The following is a 23,987-nucleotide window of genomic DNA, read 5'->3' as shown; positions in this document are numbered from 1 at the left end:
AGACAAAATGGAGAAAAATGTTAGAACATAATGACAAAATATTATCCATAATATGTAAGGAGCTTCTTATAATCCAGAAAGAAAGATGAACCCAATAGAAAATATGGACCTTAGACATGAATAGGCAGCTCTCAGAAAAAATATAAATAGCCAAAAAAACATGAAAACATTCAATCTCTAACTAAAAACAAATATTATAATAATGATATATTGCTATATTAATTATATTGGCAAAGATTTGAAAAAAATCTGATACTACTCATTTTCAATGAGTATATGTGCAAATAGGCATTCACAGCATTTGGTAGGAATGTAAATTAGCCCATCTTTGTGTTTTTAGGCAATCTGGTAATATCTTAATTTTATATACACACTTTATCTTAAACTTTGTTATTCTACTGTTAGAGTTTTATCTTATAGATAGACTCACACAAGTACACACAGGTGTGTATGTACAGGGCTGTTTACTGTGGCATTGTTTATAATAGTAAAAAACCCAGAAACAATTTAAATGACTACAAAAATGTACATATGATAATGAAATATTAAGCAGCATTCAAAATGAGTGAAACAAAAAAAAATAAGTTTTCAATATATAGTATACATTTATAGTATGATACAGATGTATCATACTATAAAGGACACAAGTGAAAAAAGTTACAGTCCTCAGTGTTATATCCCCATATATAAAATTATATACTTGTAGTGCATGGAGAAGGAAACTATCGGCATGGGTTACCTTGGTAGCATGGGACTAGGGTAGTCTTAGATTGCTTCTATTTGTTTGGCCCACGTGCTTTATCTTAAAGAGTATTAGACAAGCGGCGATATACACTTGCCCGGTGCACAGGGATGAGGCACGGGGAGAGCTTGTCAGGTTACCTGCCCGGCTCCTTCGTGTCCGACGGCCCCGGCGGAGACTGGGGTGCCGTGTGGCCATGGGCCGGTATCTTCGGGAAGGTTGCTCCTCTGAAACGGCAAACCCAAAGTGTCATGTGGCAGTGATCAATGCTGACTTGACACACCTCCTGGGGTAACAGGAGGGGAAGACTCGGACTGGACCATGAGACATGGTTCTGACACTAGTTGCTATGGTAACATGCCTTGAGTCGCGGTATAACTCCCACACACTCCTCGCTCTCTCCCACATTCCTGGGATTTCTCTCCCTCCTCACTTTCTGGACCATTGGTTCTGTACCTCCTCTCACCTGAGCCCTGGTTGCTTGTGACCACCTTGTACCTCCACTGGGCCTCAGAGAGGACCTTGGAAAAGCGGTGCAGGCGGCTCTGCAGTCCATCTCTGGTCCCCGAGCAGCTCTGGCCTTCGGGCAGCTTTGGATCCTCAGGGGGGCTGTGGCTGCTGAGCTCATCCAGCTGCTCCTGGAGAAGCCCGAGGAAGGCCCCCATTGCAAATTCATCAGCCAGGAACCCACTGATACCACCAGTGAAGTGCTTTAGGTCCAAAAAGCTGTGCCCATGGGGTCCGGGGGAACTGTCTTTTGGCTCTGTCCTCAGACAACTTGGAACTGCATAAGCAAGGTTCCTGGGGACTCCCAGGGAAGCCCGTTCTGACTTCCTCTCAGGCTGTGCTACGTGCTGAGGGCTCTCATCAGGGGACTTCAAGCCCAGCAGCCCCTTTCCATCAACATCATCCTCTTCCGCATAGTCCTCGGGCAGGTGAGGCTCTGGGTGCAGATCGGCAGAGGTGATGAGGAGCAGCGAGAAGATGTTTTCTAGAAGTTCCAGGCACAAAGAGTCAGGAATACTGCGCAGATACTGCTGACACCTGGCCAGGTATTTTGAGAAGAGGTTTGCAGCACCTACAGAAGCATATATAAGACAAGTGGGCAGAGAAAGAGAAGAGAGGAAATGCAGACATTAGAAACATTACTTGCCAGACTCAAATGTTCTCACAACTTTAGTTCATTTATTTATTCATGTTGTAATGACTAAGGGAAGCGCGGTCACGGTCAGGAGAATAGGGCTCTTCAGCGATGTCTTCTCATGATCTGCAGAAAGGTTTTGTCCCCTGAATTAAAAGTACAGCTCACTGAATACTTGTTATTTTGTTTCTGCTTTCCATATATTACATTATTCCTCATCTCTAACAAGCACTCCAGCACACAGACTCCTTACTTCAGAATTCTATTTTCACTTGTTGTTACATTCATGGGGATCAAGGGCTACCTAGACTTCCTGAGAAATACTCACTGGTCAGAAATGACCAAGCTTAGAGCTGAAGGTCTGTTCCAAAGCTACAAGGGACAGAGAACAGACCAGCAGTCACACATGGCAGGTTAAAGTTTTGTAAGTTAGAAAGAAAAATGACAGAGGATAGGAAATAGCTTCTTTCACACTGTAGCTATGACCCATAATATTGACTTAGAGGCTGCATTAAAAAAAATGAAATACAACAAGCAATCAGGGCATACTCTGTTTGGAAGGGTGAGTATGTTGTTTCTCAAAATGGATTTCAGTTTATATATCAGATATATACATATGCAAAAAAACACACAAATTATATGACTATGGGCAGACTGCAGTGTAATGTGAAATGCTATTTTTATTGTGGATTACAGTAAAAGAAAAAGCATTTGGAAAACACTGCACAAAGTGATCAGACTCTATCAGAACTTAGGCAAGTCACTTGCTTTCTCCATGTCTCTTTGATTAACACAGGCTCATAAAGAGATGAAATTATTCCTGGGCATAATAAAACCAAGGGCCACTTCCCCAGTCCTGGAGGGAAGGGGTTCCCACATAAAGAAATCTCTGGAACAGATTACCAGCTCATATCAGCGATGGGGGCGGTGCTGTACCTGGAGAGGGCTCATTCGCTGGCTCTGTAGCCGCGGCCAGGTCCTCGGAGGGGCTGTCTTTGCACTTCTGGCACAGGGTGTGCTGGTGCGCGTTCACACAGAGGGCGTAGATGGCATACTTCATGGCACAGAAGCCCTGGTACAGTGTCAGGTTCTGGGACTGGCTCAGGTGCTCAGGGGCCAGGGCATCAGCTGAATCTGAATGGCAGAGAGGCACAGGCAGAACTTCAGAGCTGGTTCTTTTAGGTATGGGCTGCAAGGATGGCTGAGGCAAAGAGACGCTGCATTTCTCCGTCCTTCCGTCAGTCTGATCGGTGCCCTTCCAGGCCTTTTCCTCTACTCATCATCAACTTCCGGGCCCCTCCATTTCCTTTTCCCACTAACCTCTCTTCTACATGTCTGTTCAACACAGCCCTCGTGGCTATTTAATGAGACTTTTCCTTAAAATTTTGGCTTCCCTTTTCTAAAAAATTAAAACTTGGCAAATGTGTGGTCTACCTAGTGCCACATTATCTGAGAGGTAGGCTTAAAATGTGTTTAGATAGAGTAATGAGAGCAAAGGAAGCAAAAGTTTTTTTGAAAAAATGTTTTATATTTTAAGAAAGCAATGAAGCCCTGGCTGGGGAGGTCAGTTGTTTAGAGTGTCGTCCTGATACACCAACGCTGCAAGATGGATCCCTGGTCAGGGCACATACAAGAATCAACAAGTGAATGCATAAGTAAGTAGAATACATTGATGGCTTGCTCTCTCCCCCTTCCTTCTCTAAAATAAAAGAAAAGTAAAAAATAGTTTAAAAAAGAAAAAGAAAAAAAAGCAAGCAATAAAGCAGACACAAGGAAAAACACAAACTCTGAAATTCCTTGTACTTGTTTAATAATTTACAACTCCTCATTAAAAATATTGAGCTTGAGGAGAAAGGAAGGGCACCGTAATTTTTAAAGAGTCTTTAAACATCTTAATTTGCCTCTAATCCTTTTCATATTAAAAGTATAACATTCTCAAAGAAAAAGCATTAAATGTAGTGAAGCAAAGAAGAAAAAAAATATCACCCATAGTCCTTCCAGCTACACACAACCAGCGTTAACAGTCTGTTTCATCCCCTTTGATAGTTTTGCGTATACGTGTGTGAGTGTGTGTGTACACTGAGTGTCATGACATTTTCTATGCTATTTAACTTTCCTACTTCTTTAAGAAGTAGGAAAATGTTTATCCATTATCGTATAAACATTTGACTGTGCTTCTTCCTAAGCTAAATTTCTGATGGCTGCGTCTAGCGCTACTGAGGCACAGTCCTCTAGGGCAGGAGTTAGGAACGCTTTACTACTGTGACGTTGCAATAAACCCCCTTAGTATATGTATAGGCTTCCTAGCAATCCCTTCTTCCTTTGCCAAAGTCAGGGTAAGAAATTGGACAAGATCAATATTGTTCTATGCCCCTGGCCTCTACATTGCATTGCTGCCCAGGCCCAGGACTTGCAGGCCCTTGCACGACCCTGAGGGTGAGTGGCTCCGTAAAATTTGTGCCCCAGATGCCTCTCTTGCCTCACCATAGTCCCAGTCCTTATTGTTCCTCTTGTACCTTTTCCTGGTGGGTCATCAGGAGTCAGAATTAAAGGGCTTCTTTGGAAGCTTTTTGTACTTGAATGTAGAAAACAGAGCTCTAGTTCCTTTAGGAAATCTGTTGAACAAGTTGCCTACTTTTCTAGAAAAAAATATAGAATGAAACGACACTGGTTTTCCAGTTAGTGGTAGGTCCTTTTTCAAAATCAATCTAAGCAATACCTAGGCTGGGCAACATCTATGGTCATGTGCGAAGGCTTGTTTCTCTCAAAGCTAAGTGTCCCAAGGCCTGTGTGGCAGGGTGCGACTGCACTATGGTATCATTTGTGACAGCAAAAGAGCTTTGTTAATTGGGACTTCAATTTTAAGCAAAGAACTTGGATTAAACAAGGCTTTGCTATTGTTTCAGGCAAGTCTTCCTTTTAAACTGATTCATCTGTTCAACAGTGTATGAAGGAGACATGGGAAAGAAGGCAGGCAGAAAGTGTGCTTGGAGAAGGCTTATGAAGAGGGGAGAGACTTACCAAGAACTGACAGAAATACTGATGGCCAAAGACAACGCCGTGAATTCTGAGGGCAGTTCCTAATCCCGTTTCAGTGGAAGGAGGATGTGCTCGTGGTTCTTGAGACAGTTTCACAAGGACCAAGGTTCCTACGGGACTATTCTCATAGGGTTCCCCACACCTCATCGAGAAAGGGGAGGCATGCTGCCACAGCCCATCATCTCCTTGGGGCAAACAGCACTGACTTGCAGGGGACCTGCTAGACCCCCCACTTTGACAGATTACACCTAGATAAATCTTGTGCTGAAAGAAACTTGGGCAAGACTGTCTTAAGGGGAAACCTTGCCCAAGTGACTCCATCACCAACTCACCATGCTCTTGCTCGGGGTCCTTGGCTGGCACCTTCTGTAAGAGCTTGAGAACATCTTCCTCCCTGAGGGCTGGAAGGCTTGTCAGGTGATGGAGAGAGTATAGCACTGAGTGGCTGTCTCCACCATGTAAATGACACAAGAGATCTCTCTTTGGTATGGGGTTGCTGAAAGGGAAAGACGGGAAAATGGAAGGAGAGGCAGTTTGTGTAACTGCTCTGAGAAAGACCAAACTCAATTCCCTCTTGCTCTTCCCCTCTGGCCTATAACGCTGCAGGTTTCACTTCCCCAAGCACTAAATTTCAGTTGCTTTGGGATACAGCAGAGCAATTATTTACCCTCAGGGAAGCACACCCATCAAGTCAGCTCTTCTTGTTTAGAAAGGACCTTTTTGGTCAGTTAAGCCTGTGGATTAAGCTTCCTAATTTCTCTACTCTTCGTAGCTAAGAAGCGACACAAGCTTCTCTAGTTTACTTTGAGTAAGGGCCTCTCACTGCTTCCCACTCTGCCTGTCCGACTTCAGGAAGTGCTGCTGAAGTGGATGAAGAACAAAACAGGAACCTGGACCTGGGGAGGACCTAAGGCTAAGTCCTCAGGATGCCTAGCTCAATCACAGCTCAACAGGCAGTAACTGAATGGAAGTGCGACCCAGGATAACATGTGGCTAAGAATAAGGGCCACCTTTACTGCGTCACTTTGGGCATGTCACTTAACACCCCTGGGCTACAGTTGCCCCGCCTTTAAAATGAGGATAATATTGGTATCCACCTCATAGGACGACGGTGCAGCTTAGTGAAATCGCCCACGTGAGGAGCCTGGAGCTATGACTTGCATAAAGTAAGTGCCCAGGAAATTGTGAGCTATTGCACTTTTATGCCGTCCTTGAATCATCCTCTAGTTATAACCTCATGGTTATGGTGAAGGTAATTATTACTTAAGTTTCTTTCCTCGTTTAATAGTTGGAATAATTATTTGTTGCTGGTCAACAATGTCAGCTCAAAACATTTACGTGGAAGACGTCTTGAAATGGTCACATGTGTAGTAGTACCCAGGGTCAAGTGTGCCCTGGCAGGAAGGGCACTGGCTGCACTGGGCTGTACCTGCTCTGCTGTACACACCACTCCAGGACCTCCAGGTGAGCCCACAGCCCATCACAGGCATCCCTGAGGAGCTTGTCACAACTCTGGTCCTGTGTTGACACAGAAGAAACAGATGGTGACGTAGGCATCTGGGGTCAGAGATTACAATGAGCTTCAGGACCTTGCATTCCGCCCTAACTGAAAGTCCCACTGCACTTACTGGCAAGAGGCTCAGGCTGCAGAGCAAGTTACCTGGGTCCTGTGGAGTGTCTGCAGTAACTTCTTGGCTGACTCGAGGCTCTGGCAGTGTGTCCAGCCCAGGAGCACAAGCAGTCGACTGAGAGGCCTGAATTCTCTATCTAGCAGGCAGCCAAGGCTTGGGAAGTCTTCCTCTTTCAACAGTGTCAGCGCTGTCACCTGTAAGTCAGAGGAGGCTGCTGTAGGCACTTGGGTGGACTTGCTGCTCATCAGGGTAAGAAGCTTTTTGGCATAGTGGGGAGATTTCCAACAATGACAGAAGTGGCCAGCTGAGTAAAAAAGGTCCACAGAAAACACTAGACTATAAGCTCGTTGAAGGCAGGGACTGACTCCTGCTGTAATCCCAGCTCCTAGCACAGTACAGGGCACAGAGGATGAAGTTAATAAATATCTGTGGAATTAGTCTGAAGCTCAGTTGCAATCTGGAAGGAGAAGGTTAGAGTTGTTAAATCTGCGTGAGCTGGGCAACATACTGCTACCACCATCTTATTTATCTTGCACCCTCCGGAGAGCCTATAAGTATCCAACATTTTAGTTCTTGCCAAAGGACAAATATAAAATGGCTACAGTTCTAATTATAAGTAATACTGGTTCTGAAAGACTTCTGTCCCCTGGGACTAAGGGATGGACAGAACCAAATGCCTCCCACTAATTACTTTTTTGTGTTGGATGAGTGGGAGAGAAATGGGAAACAAAAAAGCCTGTAAAGAGTCCCTAGGTATGTTGGTGATGGAAAATAATTACATTTGACCTACCAGGATCTGCTCAAGGAAGTGCTTGCTGTTGCTCAGGCAGTAGAAGCAGGCCAGTTTCCAGGCCTCGGTTGGGTTGGGATGGGAGAACAAGACCAGCATTGCTCGCTCAGGATCTAGATGATCTGGTGAGACTGAAAATCAAACCAGACACGGTTACTGGGGAACTGGAGCTCCAAAGCACATCTGAAAAACCAACCGATAGAGTTCCCTCTTTTTAAAAAACTTACAGCAGGTTTCCTATACTTCTATATTAAAGACTCTTTCCTTCTCTCATTAGCCTCTGAAAAGGGGCTGCTATTGCTATTACTGCTATTGCTCTTGCTGCTATTGCTATTACTTTATATATTTTTTCTCCATCACTCCATCTTAGACTACAAAATTGGTGCTTTTACAAAAGATCTCACTGTTTTTTGCTTATCCTTTCCCATTAATCTTCCTGAGCGACATGAAAGGAACTCCAGAGGATGGGCATACTGGAATTATCAGCACACCAGGAGAAGCAGCAAAAGGAACACACCTTTTTCCGACAAGGTGGCCTTTGGTGGCTTTTCTGCAGCCTTCTCTGCATAGGTCTGGCAGTACAGGAACAGCAGGCTCCGCCCAGCCTTGTGCACCAGGCAGTTGAGCAGCTGGTGCTCCTGCAGGGGGCTCCCTTCCATCCTGCAGGCCTCCAGGAGTTCCTCACACAGGACACGCAGCTCAACCCCGAGCGGCTCCGCAGGGCAGCGCAGAGTCCGCAGGGCTCTGTAGATGGCATCTACGCCCCCAGGAGGTCCAGTGGCAGAGTCCTGTATAGCTCGCAGGGCCTTTCGAATGAAGTCCACCAGTGACTTCTGCAGAGGCCGGCCACAGAGGCCAGTGCCATTGTCTTCCCTAAGCAGAAGCTCCAGCAGGGCCTGCGCTGGCTGGGAGGCCTGGCTCAGAAGATCCAAGAGCACGGAGACGGCTTCTGAACTGAGCCGAAGGGTCCAGCTCTCCGGCCTCCGGTTTCTGTCAAGCACAGGGTCCACAGAGTCGGTGTCTTGGGATAAAGCCTCATATAGCTCCTAAACAGAGGACGGAGGGGCGTATCGTGAGCACACCTAGGATGTTATCACCTGTGTGCCTTTCTGTTCTCCTATTTTCAGTACGTGAGTGTATGTATTTATTAGTAACAGTAGCAAACACTTTTGTAGTAGTTACTATGTGCCATGTCCTTTGCACAGAAAAATCAAATCAGTCCTTACAACCACCTTAAGAGGAGGACACTACTATTATGCCCATTTTACAAATGAGCAGATTGAGGCAAAGAGATTTACTCAGTTGCCCAAGGCTTCCATGCTCAAGCGTGTCCCTCCTTACTGCCTCCAAAGTGCACACTGTCACTCTAAATCAAGGACTACAAACTCACACACCAAGCGGTAACAACAGGCATGTGAGCTTATGCCTAACGTGAGGCATTTAAATTCAATTTTTAAAAGGACGTTACACACCAGTTTTAAATCCCTGATCTAAATCCTAGCCATGCTTTAAGGTACAGCCCTTTCCTCATCCCTCCATAAAACCTTCTCCAATACCTCCAACCATACAACTCCCCCTTTTATTAAGCTTTCAGTGTACTCCAAATTAGTACCCTATGGTTTATATTGTCTCACGAGTCTATTAGTCTATTAGACTAGGCCCTTAGAGGCAAGAACCTCTTTGCCTGCAATCTGTGTGCACAGTGGGCAGAGGGAGAAAGGGGGTGCTTTAGCACCCTGCCATGGAAGGTGCTCAGGGGTGCTTCTTCATTAACTGCTTCCAATATCATCACAGAACTGCGACTCCTTGACTTAATATAAGTGAAAGTATGTACCTTAAATTCTACTGCTAATATGTCTTTATTAGCAGATGATACGGTAATGAAAAAAATAAGTACTGAGCCTCAGAGCACACCTCAGGCACTGAAGTACAGACCCAGTTAAGACTTAGTTTGAATCTGGCCCCTGAAGGTTGCTGTGAGAATTAACTCTAACGTATTCAATGTACGTGTTACAGAAGGAATAGTTAATGAATACTAGTCCTTTCTCCCTTTACATTTCCTAGCACATACTGGTGAAAAATTCAGACACCTATTTTAAGCCCAAGTTATGTATTTCTTTTACATGAGATGAAAAACTTTAATCCACAGCTATACTTAGTAGTTCTGGACAATCCACCTCTACGAATTCTAAAATCAGGTAAGTTTATCCTAATTCTAATGTCCCCTTGTGGGACCTCTATCTAGCCTGGTCTTGCCAACCCATCTCTGGAAACTGAAGTGGCTGAGTAACTGCGACCTGGGGCAGATGGCTCCAGAGCCTTCTCTCACCTTGAGGATATCCTCGGGAATGTTACCTTGGAGGTCTTCTGACAATAAAAGAAACTCCAGCTTTCTCCGGAAAACAGCTGGGAGTAACTTCTAGAAAAATTGTTAGAAGGAAACACAGTGATTAGCATGGTTTAGTTAACAAACTGTTAAGTAAATATTCTCTCATTACTTGCAAAAAATTTTATTTTATATAGCATCAGCCGTAAATTTTTGTCATTAGTTATCACATAAATGCTGCCGCATGCCATTATCCAAGTGGTATGGTCATTTTATGTCCACAACTCACTTTGTCTTTACAGAATTTTCATGATTTACATAAGCACAGCTACCAGTGAAGGTTTAACTCTGAGATGCACTCTATCTGCCATATTGTTGAGGTTTTGCACGTAGCAATTTAGAAGAGATGTATTTTTAATTACCTTTTCATTTGAGTCACCTACGTAAAGAAATCGGTAACTTCGCGAGGTTCTAAGTCTCTAGAGGAGACTTTCCAATGTGCTCATAAAAATGGTTAAACGGTAAGGTTGTCAGAAACAACTTCTATGTCCACATCCTCTTGGCGTTTCTGTGCCCATTTGTCTTCTCGCCGCTTTCTTTGCATGGAAAGGGGGCCAGATGAGATAAATGTTTGGATTGACTTCTTTGATGTCCTGAGCTTTCTGTATTTATTCTTCTTCAACCTGCTCATTATAAATTTAGCTTGATGTTTCTGTTTGAGCTCTTCGATTCTCTTCACTGCATCAATCATTTTATTTCACAGCTCTTGCTAGTATTTCATAGGTTCATTTCTACGTTTTTCAAATTCAAATGAATTGTCTACTGTAAACTCTTTATCAGCTACTTTACAGACTTCTTTAGTCCACCTGACTTTGTGAGGATTGTGTTTCTCTTCACAATTTTTATGACCCTTGGAGCTACAGAACCTGAACACCTTGCATTTGTTGTGGACAAACACAATGCCGTGGCCGGGGTACATGGGCCCGAAACAGGAAGAACACTTCTTCATGTCTCCAGCTACTCTTATTTCTGCTGTTTCTCTAAGATAACCATTAAATTCCTAAAAAAGTTTTGAGATACTTTCCTTTAAAAACAAAAACAGCTGAGGTTGGATACATATCTTTCTTTTTAAAATTTTATTTATTTTATTTTACTTTTTGGAGAGAGGGGAAGGGAAGGAGAAAGAGAGGGGAAGAAACATCAATGTGTGGTTGCTTCTCACATGGCCCCCAGGGGGGACCTGGCCTGCAACCCAGGCATGTGCCCTGATTGGGAATCGAACTGCAACCCTTTGGTTCACAACCCATGCTCAATCCACTGAGCTACACCAGCCAGGGCCTTTTCTTAAATACTAACACTTAAATCCCACACTGATCAGCCTCAGATTCAAGTTTTGCTAATTTCATGTAACTTTTTATGTCATTTGAAGTCTTTTTCCAAAAATCTCTCCTGCAGTGACCAAAAATATCCAGTTATAAGTAAACCTGGGAGGGTGAGGACCACATCATCCTCTTTTGGTCCAAATCCTGGATTTTGGTATTTATTATAAGTTGGAAAACAAAAGTAAACAGGCAAGAGCTAATGTTTACCAAACACTTCTTATGTTCCAGGTGCTATGTGTATATTTTTGCATATTTTTAAAAATATCATTTACTCTCTAAATCACAGAAACCTGTGGCTTAAGTAGATATTTTAAAAAATAATCTTTACTAAAAATGAAATAGTTAGAAAGTACTTTCCAATTATTTCAACCATGAAAAGGAAAAAGTGATCCCAATGTTTGCTAATGACACACCTGGGCGAAGACTAGGGCCTAAAGGAGGAGAGAGCCTCTCTTTTGGTAACTCTTGTTTCATAACTACTTCCCATGGTAGTAAGATTTCAAGTGAATTTCAAGAACCACCTGGTTCTTAAAAGCAAAATTATCATCTGCCTTTCTCTGGACACTTGTACAAAGAGATGAATCCTGACAAACACGTTTTAAATGAGACACCTGTAAATTGTGTAGCTGGTTAAAGCCTCCAGAAGCTGGGTTTTATTGAAAGGTCCCTTAGCTCAAGGCAAGAAATACCTACAGCATTGTGTGTGCTTGTGTGTGAGGGGAGTTCACAACACAAGATCCAATGCTCCTGTTTGAAGCAGCAGGGCAGCGAACATTTCTGCGATTTAATCCTGGCACACATATTGACACATGTAGAGATAGTCGTTACAAGATAAAAAGGCAGAAGGCAAAAGTGGATGAAGGAAAGGGGAAATGGAGTCACTGTTTCAACTAATAATTAAGAAGGAAGCTTCTGGCACAAGGTGGGAGACTGGAAAAGGACAGGAAGCCAGCAAGTCTCAAGATGAAAGCCACTCCAGGACAATGGTTGGCCTTGTAGAAGTGCTCCAAGGATTCACCTGAAATCTAAGTCCCTGTATAAAGTTTTAAAATTCTCTGAGGTCCTTGTTTAAAGTTTAAAACAGCCCCACACTGTTTAAACAACTGAGGCACTGGACCAAATGATCTTCAGTGCCGGCAAAAACAAGAACAACTCTTAGTCTGTGCTAAGGGATCAGGGAAGTAAAACCCATCTCCTGATGGGGTTGAGCAACTGTCCACAAAATAAGCAACCAGTCAGCCATTAAGTAATCAAATACCCTTTAGTGAGGGGAAAATTCATCTGGTTTGATAAATTCCATGTCTGTGCTGGAAATATCCTGAGTCAATAACAATAAAACATTTATGCTTTTTCTCTTTGAAGATACTATTAAATGTTTTAGCTCAAGTTTTGCTCTTTCAAATCTGAAATTATAGCTAATTCTTAATCATCCTGGGATATTTTTCAATTTTGCTTCTCTTTCTTTCCTCCTAGTCTTTCAAGCTTGGATAAAAAATACATTTAGATCAGTAATATCTGTTACTTTTTGACAGCTCTGTGGAGAAGGGTAGGTGTTGAGCACAACTGGAACTAAAGACAAAATGAATTCTGATGACTGAGGGAGGTTAAAGAAGAAAATTAGGCTCAATTATAGAAATTTACACAATGGCATTTATGGTTTCTTTCTTTTAAACCCATGAAGGCTTAAAAGAAACTGATATTGGGGTGGAAAAAGCAGAGGAATGGGAACTCAAAGTCAGAAGATCTTGGTTCCGGCTCTCATTTTGTCAGCTCTATGGTGTGGCCTTAGGCCAGTCATCTCCCTTCTGGGTCAGAGGTCCCTCGCTTCAATTTTAGTCTGAGATTTAACACAAAACGGCCTCAGGGAAATACCATTAATGGATATCAATTTCTGATAACTATCACATACTTCCAAAAAAGGCTTTCCATGGCAATTTTTCTTTTGAGAAAAAGCCATTCCTTACAAGTTTGCTTTCAGTATTAATTTGCTTACTTTGTTTTTATATTTGGTACAATATCATTCAATTCATGTGAGTTGCTAAATTATTAGAGGTTGAAATCTATAAGATTTCATTGTCCTGGATGAGTAAAAATATGATTCTTGGAAGAACAAACAAGTTTCAGCTCAGTCCACTCTCCATAACTTCAGCATATGAGGCTCATACTTTATTCCCTGACTTGTCACTTTCGTGGTGTCCTGCAATGTTCTGCTCGGGCACAACTCTCATAACGGTATTTAACAAAATGGTATCACTTCACATGGTATTATATGCTAATGAATGATAGCGAAACTAATGAATCAATTTAGGTAAGAAGACAGCAGTAATAATTTAAGCCATTCTCACTGTCAACATGGAGAGAGGATATGAAAACCTCATAATAAGTGAAGTAACAAACAGATGGGAAATCTCATAACTACTTTCAAGTTGTCCTCAGTCTCGGCCTCAGGAGAAAATGTGAAATAAAAATCTACTTACCTTTTCCTGGGCAAACCATTTTTCCAGTACAAGAAGCCAGAGCCAGGCTAATCTTTGAGGGTTGATGTCCCGTCCACATCTGAAAAATGTAAAAAGAAAAGAATTTCTAGACAAATAATTTCCATGGACTTTTTCTCTTTTGTTGTCCAAGATTTATATTTCACTGCTTAGTCTATTTTAAACCCCAGTAGGTAAAACAATCAGTCAGACTAGAACCAGAATACAGCTAGCAGCTTTCATAAAAATGTAAAGAAAAAGATCGTAACCCTACCTCTAGTTCCCTGTCTACTCTTTAGTATTTTTCAACAAAGTAATTTTACATAGAAAACCATAAAAGCAAAGCTATCGAAAGTGTATTCTTGAAAACAGAAACTGAATCAAGTAGTCTTAAAGAAAAAAAGGAACTTGACTAAAGTTTATTTTTAACTCTATATGAAGAAAAGGGTTATAGAAATTCATAAGTTTTTCTTTGCAGTTATTAATTTAAATTAGATAGTAACAGGCTAGAATCCAAGTTTAAGGGGACAAATAAAGGAAGAGTTACCTAAGGCTCTACTCCATTCAGGGGGCAAAAGTAGGTTTACAGTTGTAAGGACACGAAAGAGCTTATTCTTGTATTATTAACTAATTATTTTATTAAGTTCCATATGAATAGATGTGAACCTACTTTTGCCCCACCCTGTAAATGCTAAAACAGTACTTAAACAATATAATATGAAGTAAGGAAAAGTGAGGAATAGGCTGAACAGTATATTTAATTCCTATACCTCTAGTTATCAGCACTGCTGGAAGAATTTCATTAAAAATTTACGTAGAGAACAGTGGTTGTCAAGGGTCAAGGTGGGGTCAAAATACAAAGAGTGAGGGAGTTCTTTTGAGGTGATGAAATAGTGTGTATCTATCTTGATTACAGTGGTAGTTACATGAATCTATGAAGGATTAAAATTGCACAGAACTATGTGCATAAAAATGAATGCACATTAAAAAATGCATTCTAGCTAACAGTAATTACCAACGTTAATTTCTTGGTTTTGCTATTGTATTACAGCTATTATGAGATGTCCCAATTGGGGGAAACTATCAAGAAGGTAGTTTTTGTATTATTGTTGCATGTCTTGTGAGTCTTACAATTATTTCAAAATAAAAAGCTTTAAGGGAATTTACTTCCATTTCTTTGACATGAACTCACTTTAATTTCATAAGCAAGAAGAGAGCAGCATTTTCTTTTTTGGAGGCAGAGAAAATGCTTTTCAATGCAGCCCCACCTACTTTAACGACAATAAACAAGAAATGGTGGTTTCAGGCACAATTTGCTGGCCAGGCTTAAACACAGTTCCGAATGATAATTTAAAGCCAATACTGATTAAGGACCAGGCATGTCTTACAGAGGTAAATTTTTAGAGCATGCAAAATACATTCTTCCTCTGCTAATTCTTCAGAGGGCAGTTGAGTGAGGCACAGTGACCAGAGCCCAAAGATTGAACCTTGTGTCTCCCCCACAGTGACTGCCTGGCAGAAAGAGAGATCTCTTACCTCAGTTGATCTGGACACACTACCAGCGCCTGGAGTATATCCTCCACCTTCTTTGGGATGTCCCCTTGTGCCTCGTGTAGCTGAGGTACACATGCCTGTGCCAGCTCCCACTCTCCTCTTCGAAGGCACTCACAGAAAAATCCCAAAAGCTCCTCCTGGGAAGCAGTTTCCTCTTTTCCAAATGGATGCATTTTCCCAGCACAGAGTGCAGGGAGATAGAAAGAGATGAGTTACACAGAACACATTGTCAATTTTCTCATTCCTGGAGCATCTCCTATAAAAAATATACACCAGAGTAAGAAGAAATCAAAGGAGCTGTGTTTAGGTAAATAGTAACTACTAGCCCGACTGGAAAAGGGGGAACTTACTTTCCTAGTTATCATTGTAAGATTGATTTGACATGCTACTGGCTTTTTTTTGAGAAGTTCTACCTTTCCCCAAGGGGTTGATCTCATCTCTCTACAAGCATCCAATATTCGTTTAGTATTAACGGTCATATTAGCTCGGGACACAGATCTATAATTCCACTTTCGTATTCCCTCCTAAACTTTAAACGCAGTCCCGCTCCAAATCCCCAGGTGGTCGCCTCCTTATGGACCAGAAATTCAGCAGGAACCTCCCTAGTTCGAGCCCTCCCTTAAGGCAGAGAGTTGAGGATCCGTAGAGGAATCTGTCTCAGAACTGGAGGGCAGTAAGAGTTGGGGCACAAGGGCGCTCCCTACAGGGGTCTTGAAGAGCCTTCTCCGGGGTGTCTTACACTCACCTACTCCCGGTACCCAGAGAAATAATACTTCGAGCGCAGCCATGTTTGAGACGAGTCAGGTGACGGATCCCATTCCGTAGGTTGCTGCGGCGGGAGGGCGGGGGGGAGGAGTTGACGGTGACAACGGTCATTCCTATTGGTCAATGAAGGAAAGATGCAAATAAGGTACCATATTTGTTTGGGTCACGTGAGGCCCCCCTCAAGGGACCAGGGAAAGCTAGTTCGCTCCAAGATTGCGAATCAGCTACCTTCTAAGGAACATCCTTCTCAGCTTTGACAGCTCCTCTTCTTGACACCTTCTGTTCTGCGTTCCGCAGAGCAGGTGGCAGTATTAGCTATGTTCCTTGATTTTGTTTTTCCGCTTTCTTTTTTCTCTAGAGTTTGAAGTCAGCGTTTACTGAGTTCCAGCCAGTGTTAGTGCTTTGCTAGGTCTTGGGCAGGATACCCAGAGAGAGACCTGAATCCACTTCCATAGTTATTCTACGCACTTGAGCTCTTTTTAAATCTCAGAACCCTGCGTTCTGAATTCGCATTTTCTTCTATTTAACTCGATTTTGCTCATTTATCCGACAATTGTTAATTGAGTGGTGTGCTAGCCTTTAGAACCTGAGTAAGTTGTGGTCCCTGTCCTCAAGGAGTTCAGAAGTCTAGTGAGGGGTGCCAATCAATACTTAGGATAAAGTGCGCTAAATTATAAGATATAGATAGGCACAGGAGAGATAAGAGCAAAACTTTTGGCATATATAATAATCTGAAACTGAGAAAGTAACGGTTTGAGCAGTATTATTCAGCATTTCCCAAGATATTTCACCGTCAAAGGTTGATGAAGAAAACAAGCCAAGACAAACCAAAAGCTTCTTCCAAAACTGCTCCTAAGATAGGTGAATTCTCATATATTTCCAGAAAACTAAAATGGTCTCTCTGATCCATTAAACAATTTTTAAATGTAGTGACAAAAGAAAGTTAAGGGAAAGATTCTAGCAAGGTTTCTTTTGGCTCCATAGACTCCTTACTGACATTCCTCTAACCCATTTTGATAATCACTAGATGGAGAAACTGGGATTTATAGCTTTATTATGAAGGGCGAACTACAAATCCCAGCAAGCCGCGGAGCCGACCTGGCTCTTCCGGCTTCTGATTGGATATTTCACCGGGAGGCAACCCAACCAGCGTTTTGATTGTTGCTTTGCAGCACTTTCCGCGGGGAACTATGTGATGGGTGGAGGAAACTTTGAAAATTGGATGCTGCAGACCGGGTACTGGAAAGTTTCATCTTGGGGGTAGATGTGGGGAAGTGGGGTGCGCGCATTATTTTCTGCTCTCTCTCTCTGGGACCATGGTATTGATATTGGGGCAGCGGAGAGTCTTTCTTGGGTTCAGGGTACGCCCCCTTAAGTGGGTAGGGAACCTTAATCCGAGCCCTGCTGTGGATCTGTGGGCTTCCTGTCTGAGGGGTTGCAAGGAAGCTGCTTCTTGTTGAAAAGCTCTTTTTAGGGGGTTTTGGGGAAATGTTTCGCCTCTTGATACTCCTCTCCTCCTCTTTCACTTCCGGGCAGTTTGGTGCCTAGGCAGGGAAGCCCGTGATTGGGGGAAGTTTAGGGTCTGCCCGCTTTCATGTTTTGTTGTAGGGGAGGTGGATAATAGCGTGAAATCTGGAATCAGATCCTTGGATTGGAATGCAGACTCCATCATATGGTAGCTGTTAGACTGCGAAAGTTTTCAACTCAGTGCCTCCGTGTCTTTAATCTGTAAAAGGAGTAAAACATCCCAAGGGCTTGGAACAGTGTATGGGACCTAATAAGGGCTCAATGAATATTAGCTATTATTGTTACTTCACAATTTTCATTGAACATCTAAAGGAGGATTTTTCTTTCTTTTCATGATGAGGCGGAGAGGATTCATTCTCCAGGGTTGAGTATCTTCCCTCACTCCCCATTCACATGAGCATGTGTACACACACACGTACAGAGCAGGAACTTACAGTCTGGTGGAAGAATCAAACATTCAAGCCATAATAATAGTTAATCATTGGGCAGATATGTACAAAGTGATGAGAACGTTGTAGAAGAAGAGACTGAGTTTGGGTAAAGCTTTGTGAAGGAGAGTCAGGGAGGCAGGATGGCACTTGCCTGGACTACCAATATACTGTTGGGGCTGGAGAGCCGTCAAGTGAGGCAGCTAATGATATTTTGCTCAGTAAATTGATAATGATAATGATTGTTAACCTTGAGCATAATGTGAAATCCTTTAACCTTCATTACATTCCTATGGAGTAGGTATTTGAATTACTGTTGTTTTACAGATGAAGAAACCGTAGGACAGTGGGAGGTACAGTAACTTTGCTAGAAAGGTTAGGATCTGGGCCTTGCAGTCTGATGTAGGAATGAGAGGGAAATGAGGAACCAATTTATGAAGGGTCTTAATCCTAGGAAGTGTGGAATATATCCTGTAGTCCGATGGTTCCATGGGCAGTTTTAAAGGATGAAGGTGATGAGATAGGAGCAACTTTTTAAGAAGCTCACTCTGGCAGGCTTATGGCACCGGCCTGTATTTGCAGGCCAGTGTTGTGCTGCTTCCTGTCAGTATTTAAATAGCACATTTAAATACTGACAGTACTTATTGCATGACGAGTTATTTTTGTATACATCGCTTTTCTTCTTTTGAGGATATGTGTATTCATTTTTTAGAGAAAGGAAGAGGGAGGAGAGAGAGAGAAATAGAGATGTGAGAGAGAAACATGGATGAATTGCTCCTGGTACACTCCCTGACCAGGGATTGAACCTGCATCCTAGGTATGTGCCCTGTCTAGGAATCAAAACTCTCACCTTTTTGGTGTACAGGACGATGCTCCAACCATCTGAGCCACCGGCCAGGGCTTTATACATCACTTTTTATCTTTTACTGTGAGTTGCCAAAGGGGAGGAAATGTACTTAAATGATTCTTTAAAACTATTAAATTCATTGAGAGAGAAAAACATCAATTTATTGTTCCATGTACTTTTGTGTTCATTGGTTGATTCTTGTACATGCCCTGATCAGGGATTGAACCTACAACCTTGGCTTATCAGGACTGTGCCTTAACCAACAGACCTACCAGGCCAGTGTTTTAAATGATTCTTGGACCCCAGAACTTAGAACTAGTACTCCAGATCTTAGCACAGTATGTGCTTAAGAAGCCCCTGCAGAAGGAGTAAATGAATGGATTTTTTTTTTTTTTTGGTGAGGCAGGGAGTGACCATATGTATGCAAAAGTCCAGGCAAGTGATGGTAGTGGCCCTAATAAAGGCAGAGATAGCAGAGTTGGTCTTTATTAAAGTCCAGGCAGTTTGGACTTTGGACAATGAAAAAAGGTCTCCTTTTTCATTGAATTTACCAGTCTAAATGGTGTCCTTCCCTGAACTACCTGATCTGTAAAGACACTAGGCAATGACATAGGACATGCCACTCAGTAAACTTCCTACTGGGAAAACAAATCAATACTGACTCATTCCCATTAAGAGAAATGAAAGGGATGTATTCTGTGTTTGTGGGAGGGTATGTGTGTGTGCATGTGTGTGTGTGTGTAAGAGAGAGATAGAGGTTTGATCTGATACACAGAGATACTCAGACTGATTCAGAGAATTTAGATGTTAAATAGAAATTTGGATCATGGTATTAGAAATAAGTATCTACATTCTCAGTACATATTTTTTCAAAATTTTACTTTTCTGATTATATTGCTTTATCCCCCAGAATAAGGAAGAGTTCCTGTTTCTACCTTATCCAGGGGATATTTTGCTGTCTCAATGAGATACAAAGCCTATCCTTTGTGGACCTTAATAAGGGAGTCATGGTGATTCTGTTCTAGCTCCCTGTAGGCAATTATTTCAGAAACCTTATTTAGCCCTACTGAGGTTCAACAAGAGTGAAATTTAATAGTATTTGGGAATATGATCAGCTAGTATAGTATGTAGGAATGCGGGCAGCTAGTATAATAAATAAGCAAAATTCAGCTTGTAAGTAACACCTGGAGTAATAAAATAGCATTTGATTAGGAGATTTGCTGTGACTCAGGAAAAGGAATTAAATATGATTGTGGACTGGTAGTAGAGTGTAATGGTTAGGAGGAGGGACCTCAAGAGTGAGAACTCCTAAGTTTGAAATCTGGAACCACCATCTACTATTTCTGGCGATCATAGAATAACTAAGCTTTTCAGGCTTTTGTTTTCTCACATGCAAAAAATTGGGTCAATACCCTTCCTTATAGGGCTGTTGAGAAGATTAATTGTGATAACTTATGTGTAGCAACAGTGCCTGGTGCAGTAGATGCTCAATAAATTTGTTGTCATTTCAGTACAATGAAAGTAAAGACTTTCTAGGAGTCCTATTTCAAAATATGTCTTGAAGGTTATTTATAATCCAAATTTATAAATGGATTGAAAAGCTCAAGAGGCTTTACAAATGTCAAGTGGTATTATTATATTCATGAAATAAGTATCAAAGGATGGTGTGAAATGGATATTCTCATCATACCTTGTTTCTTTGTGTTTGACAAACAGTTGTCTCCCCTGTTTAAAATATTTAGAAAGATTCTATAGCCTTCCTTTATTTTGTCAGTAATATTTAAATACTATGCATTTCTTTATACATGTGAAAAATTCGAAGGTTTTTTATTTTTGAAAGTATTTTGGACAGTAGCCATCTATTATTGCTTATGCTGTTTTCAATGGTTTGTCTTCAAGGTGCTTCTTTTTTTCCAATCTGGAGTCATGAGCAGCAGGAAACTAAGACGAGTGGGTTTATCACAAGAGCTATGTGACCGTCTGAACAGACATCAGATTGTTACCTGTCGGGTAAATTCTATTTAATTTTTTTCAATGAGAAACTTTAAGTACAAATTAATTTTAAGTACATGTATAACTTAATAACTCTTAAATAAACCTGAAATGTGAAAACTTAGGTTCATAGAAAAAAGGGATAAATAATAGTGCTTCTCCATAGACTAATTTTAAAATATTTTATTTATTTATTTTTAGAGAGAGGGGAATGGAGGGAGAAAGAAAGGGAGAGAAGCAACTCAGTCTGTATGAGAGAAACATCGATTGGTTGCCTTTTGCATGCCCTCAACTAGGGATCCAGCCCACCACCCAGGCGTTTGCCCTGGCTGGGAAATGAACCAGCGACCTTTTGGTCTGTAGGTTGGTGCTCAGTCTGTTGAGCCACACCAGCCAGGAATCCATAGATAAATTTTAAGTGATAAGTCACTTGGGTTAAACTTCCAGATATGATTTCATTTGTCCAAGTTCAGTATTTTTGCATCTTGTGGGGATGGATGCTCATGGCATAAGGTGAAGTGCGCCTGTGCCATCTATTTGGGATTCTCGAGAAGGCGTACGTACGTAAGAGAAATTTTGTAATTATATGAGAACTATGACTTGAATAAGGAGATGGTATTCAATGGATAATTCTTCTCAAAAGCAAGAGAAATTAATAGTTGGGATTATTTTCCTATTGATGGAGGGAGAGAAATGTGTAGAGAGATGTTGCATTTTTAAGCACAATAGTGAAGAAAATTTCTCAGATTAAATGAGATTTAAGGTTTTAGATTAGGATTGAATCCTTAGACAAACTTTTAGAACATGCTGCAATTTAAAAAAAATTTACTTGTATGTTAAAGGTCTCTTTGGTTCCTTGGTTAATATATTTAATAATCTCGTGTGCATATTTTGAAACATTCTTAAAAGTATGAAATTTAACATTTCATTCCATAGTCAGTTTTATTCTCTGTCAATTATCCAGTACTGCCCCTGCATATCATGTAATTAAGGAGGAAGCGCATTTCCACCTGACACTTTCTGGGCCTAATTTGGGTCCAGACCGTGTCAGGTCCAGGTGTAGTGCTCAGAGACACATGGGCTGGATGCCGCTGTTCTGTGATGTTGCTTGTGTGCCCTCTGGTACATGCCAGCTCAGTTGGATAAATATGATATAAAGCTATGATCATCTTTTAGTTTAAGGCATACTTTGAGGGGAAAGTCCTAAAAGAAACACATAACTCTTTGATCTACGATAAATTTCACTTTTGTCTGTACACGAACAGTATCAGTGGAAATTTTCCTTTTAATGTCAATGTCTTTGTTACACTTATATTTAAAATATTCGCCTTATGATTCTTTAGGACTTTTTATGTCTTTCCCCACTGGAGCTTATGAAGATCACTGGCCTTAGTTATCGAGGCGTCCATGAACTTTTGCGTGTGGTCAGCAGGGCCTGTGCCCCACAGATGCAAACGGTATGTGTGTAATTGACAGCTGCCATTCTTTACAATCAATACGTTTGGTGTATTTCTCGTTAGGTAACAAGAGAGCATGGGCAGGAACTCACTTTAGTTTCCACTTACATCGCCACTTGAGCTGTAGTCCAATAACTCATATTTCTCTTTTGTTTTATATTCACTCAGGTACCTTTCTTTAGATTTGAGTCCTGCCTTAACATTGGCTTAGCCTTAGTTCATTCTTTCAGGGAAGAATTTTTTGTCTGTTTATTTATTCAGTCATTTATTTTTGCAGCCAATGTTTATTGAGTGCCAGCCATGAGCTAGGTACTTTGGCAGGTACTGTAGTGAACAAGATTGGTAACATTCTTGCCCCCCTGTAGCTTATACTAATGGGAGAAGTGAGGCATTAAACAAATATTTATGTAAATATTTAGTTAATTGCATTAGTGGTAAGCCCTCTTAAGGAAAAGTTCAAGGAGTTTTGAAACTTAATAACAGGGGCATTACTTACTTTAGGGAGGGCTCCCCTAAGGAAGCGGCACTTAGGCTAAAACGTGAAGGATGAAGGATGAAGGATGGGGAGAGATAAGCAAAGGAGTTGGGGAGGCAGGTGAGCGTGGAGGAGGGCTCACAGGCAGGGCGACTAGCAAGGGCCAAGGCTCTGTGAAGAGAAGAAGCATGGTGGTGCTTGCATGGTCATACAGTCAGGCTGGTGTGAGTGGCACGTTGCAGTGAGGGAGGGGATGTCAGGAGATGGAAGTCAGAAAAGTAAGCAGGAGTCAGATTTTTAGGGCCTGCAGACAATGTTAAAGAGTTTGGACTTTATTCTTCGGGTAATGAGAAGACACGAAAGGCTGTAATCAAACATGTGTTTTTAGAAACTCAGTCTTGGACATAGACGTGTAGTTGAAAAGGAACAAGGAAATATTTTTGAAGGATAGTTGATGCAGACACTGGCCTGCAGTGCCACAGAACAGCCTGACCACCCTGTCAAGGGGAGAGCACCCTGACCCTTGCCTAGACAGGCTTTTATTTATTTATTTATTTATTTATTTGCATAGGAGTTCAAGTACAACTTATTAATCATTGTCAGGCAGTAAACAGTAAATAGCATACAAAGAACTATTAGGGCTTCTTTTAAGTCAGGGTCTATCAGCTAAAAGGCTACAAAACTTTGGGAAAGCAAACTCATTTTCTGCCTGGGCCTTTATCATTTAACTAAGAGCATACTTAGCAAAGCAGGCTTCACAGAATTTTACATTATCCTTTCTCAGGCCTGATCACGTGGGGAACCCGCCATTCCCAGCACAGGGCTTGCCACCCTCAGTCATTGTTTCAGGCTTAAGTCAGGCAGAGGAGGCAGATAGCCAAGGAATTTTCGGAGACTTCTTGCAGACTTAGGGGAGTCAGGCTTCATCAAAGCCAAGGGCCGAGGGTCTATCACCCGCTTTCTCCATAGCCCCCCAAGTCCTTCCCTGGGGCCTCCACACGATCATGCCTATCTTAGGTTGTTCCCCCTTTGGGGAATCTTACCCATTATTGGCTAACTGATCAAGCATTGGGGGCCAGTTATGAAAAAATGAGCAGAAGCAGCGCTCCTGCCAGGAAGATAAGCTTTGTCCCCTAGTGGCTTATGGTCCAAAGGTTGCTCCCTCAGCCTTAGCCGTGGGGTTTTACAGCTCCTGAAACCAGGCAGGGCGGTTCCCAACAGATAGTTAGATATCTATTAATATATTCCAGACAGAAAGTGATTGTGATATGGATTATTAGTGTGGTATTAATGCAGAAGGTATAATGTCAATTAATATGAGAGACATTCAGGAGGTAGAATGAATAGGATTTGGTGATTGTGGGTGGTGGTGAATACAGGAAAATGTCAGAGATGAGTCCTTGATTTTTGCTTTGAG

At 41.8% G+C, this 23,987-nt stretch overlaps 2 protein-coding genes and 1 pseudogene across 6 annotated transcripts in view; 1 reads left to right on the top strand and 2 right to left on the bottom strand.

The window, feature by feature from the left end:
- The window catches only part of ZFYVE26 (zinc finger FYVE-type containing 26), a 61,653-nt gene extending 45,744 nt beyond the window's left edge, over positions 1–15,909 (bottom strand). Inside the window, exons 1-12 of one of the 2 annotated variants that reach the window (XM_037031775.1) lie at positions 15,825–15,909; positions 15,062–15,335; positions 13,529–13,607; positions 9,673–9,762; positions 7,861–8,389; positions 7,344–7,474; positions 6,583–6,747; positions 6,352–6,440; positions 5,255–5,418; positions 2,820–3,017; positions 1,209–1,820; positions 883–969 (exon numbers count right to left, since the gene is read on the bottom strand). In XM_037031775.1, the coding sequence (XP_036887670.1) occupies positions 883–969; positions 1,209–1,820; positions 2,820–3,017; positions 5,255–5,418; positions 6,352–6,440; positions 6,583–6,747; positions 7,344–7,474; positions 7,861–8,389; positions 9,673–9,762; positions 13,529–13,607; positions 15,062–15,252 (2,335 nt within the window). In that variant the 5' untranslated portion in view covers positions 15,253–15,335; positions 15,825–15,909. The remainder of the gene's footprint in view (positions 1–882; positions 970–1,208; positions 1,821–2,819; positions 3,018–5,254; positions 5,419–6,351; positions 6,441–6,582; positions 6,748–7,343; positions 7,475–7,860; positions 8,390–9,672; positions 9,763–13,528; positions 13,608–15,061; positions 15,336–15,824) is intronic. The other variant, XM_037031776.1, reaches the window with a different exon arrangement.
- Positions 10,184–10,712, bottom strand: LOC118976969 (probable ribosome biogenesis protein RLP24; annotated as a pseudogene).
- A 1,094-nt stretch (positions 15,910–17,003) lies between the features above and the next one.
- The window catches only part of RAD51B (RAD51 paralog B), a 519,294-nt gene continuing 512,310 nt past the window's right edge, over positions 17,004–23,987 (top strand). For 2 of the 4 annotated variants that reach the window (XM_037031686.1, XM_037031684.1), the window contains exons 1-3: positions 17,004–17,080; positions 20,546–20,656; positions 21,982–22,095. In XM_037031686.1, coding sequence (XP_036887581.1) covers positions 20,573–20,656; positions 21,982–22,095 — 198 coding nt within the window. In that variant the 5' untranslated portion in view covers positions 17,004–17,080; positions 20,546–20,572. Of the gene's footprint in view, positions 17,081–18,596; positions 18,617–20,545; positions 20,657–21,981; positions 22,096–23,987 lie in introns of those variants that run through there. The other 2 variants (XM_037031685.1, XM_037031687.1) reach the window with 2 other exon arrangements.

This window comes from Sturnira hondurensis, unplaced genomic scaffold, assembly GCF_014824575.4.
Source record: "Sturnira hondurensis isolate 20B ecotype Veracruz unplaced genomic scaffold, ASM1482457v3 Scaffold0021143, whole genome shotgun sequence".
NCBI lineage: Eukaryota > Metazoa > Chordata > Mammalia > Chiroptera > Phyllostomidae > Sturnira > Sturnira hondurensis.
This window is presented reverse-complemented; position numbering and strand designations above follow the sequence as displayed.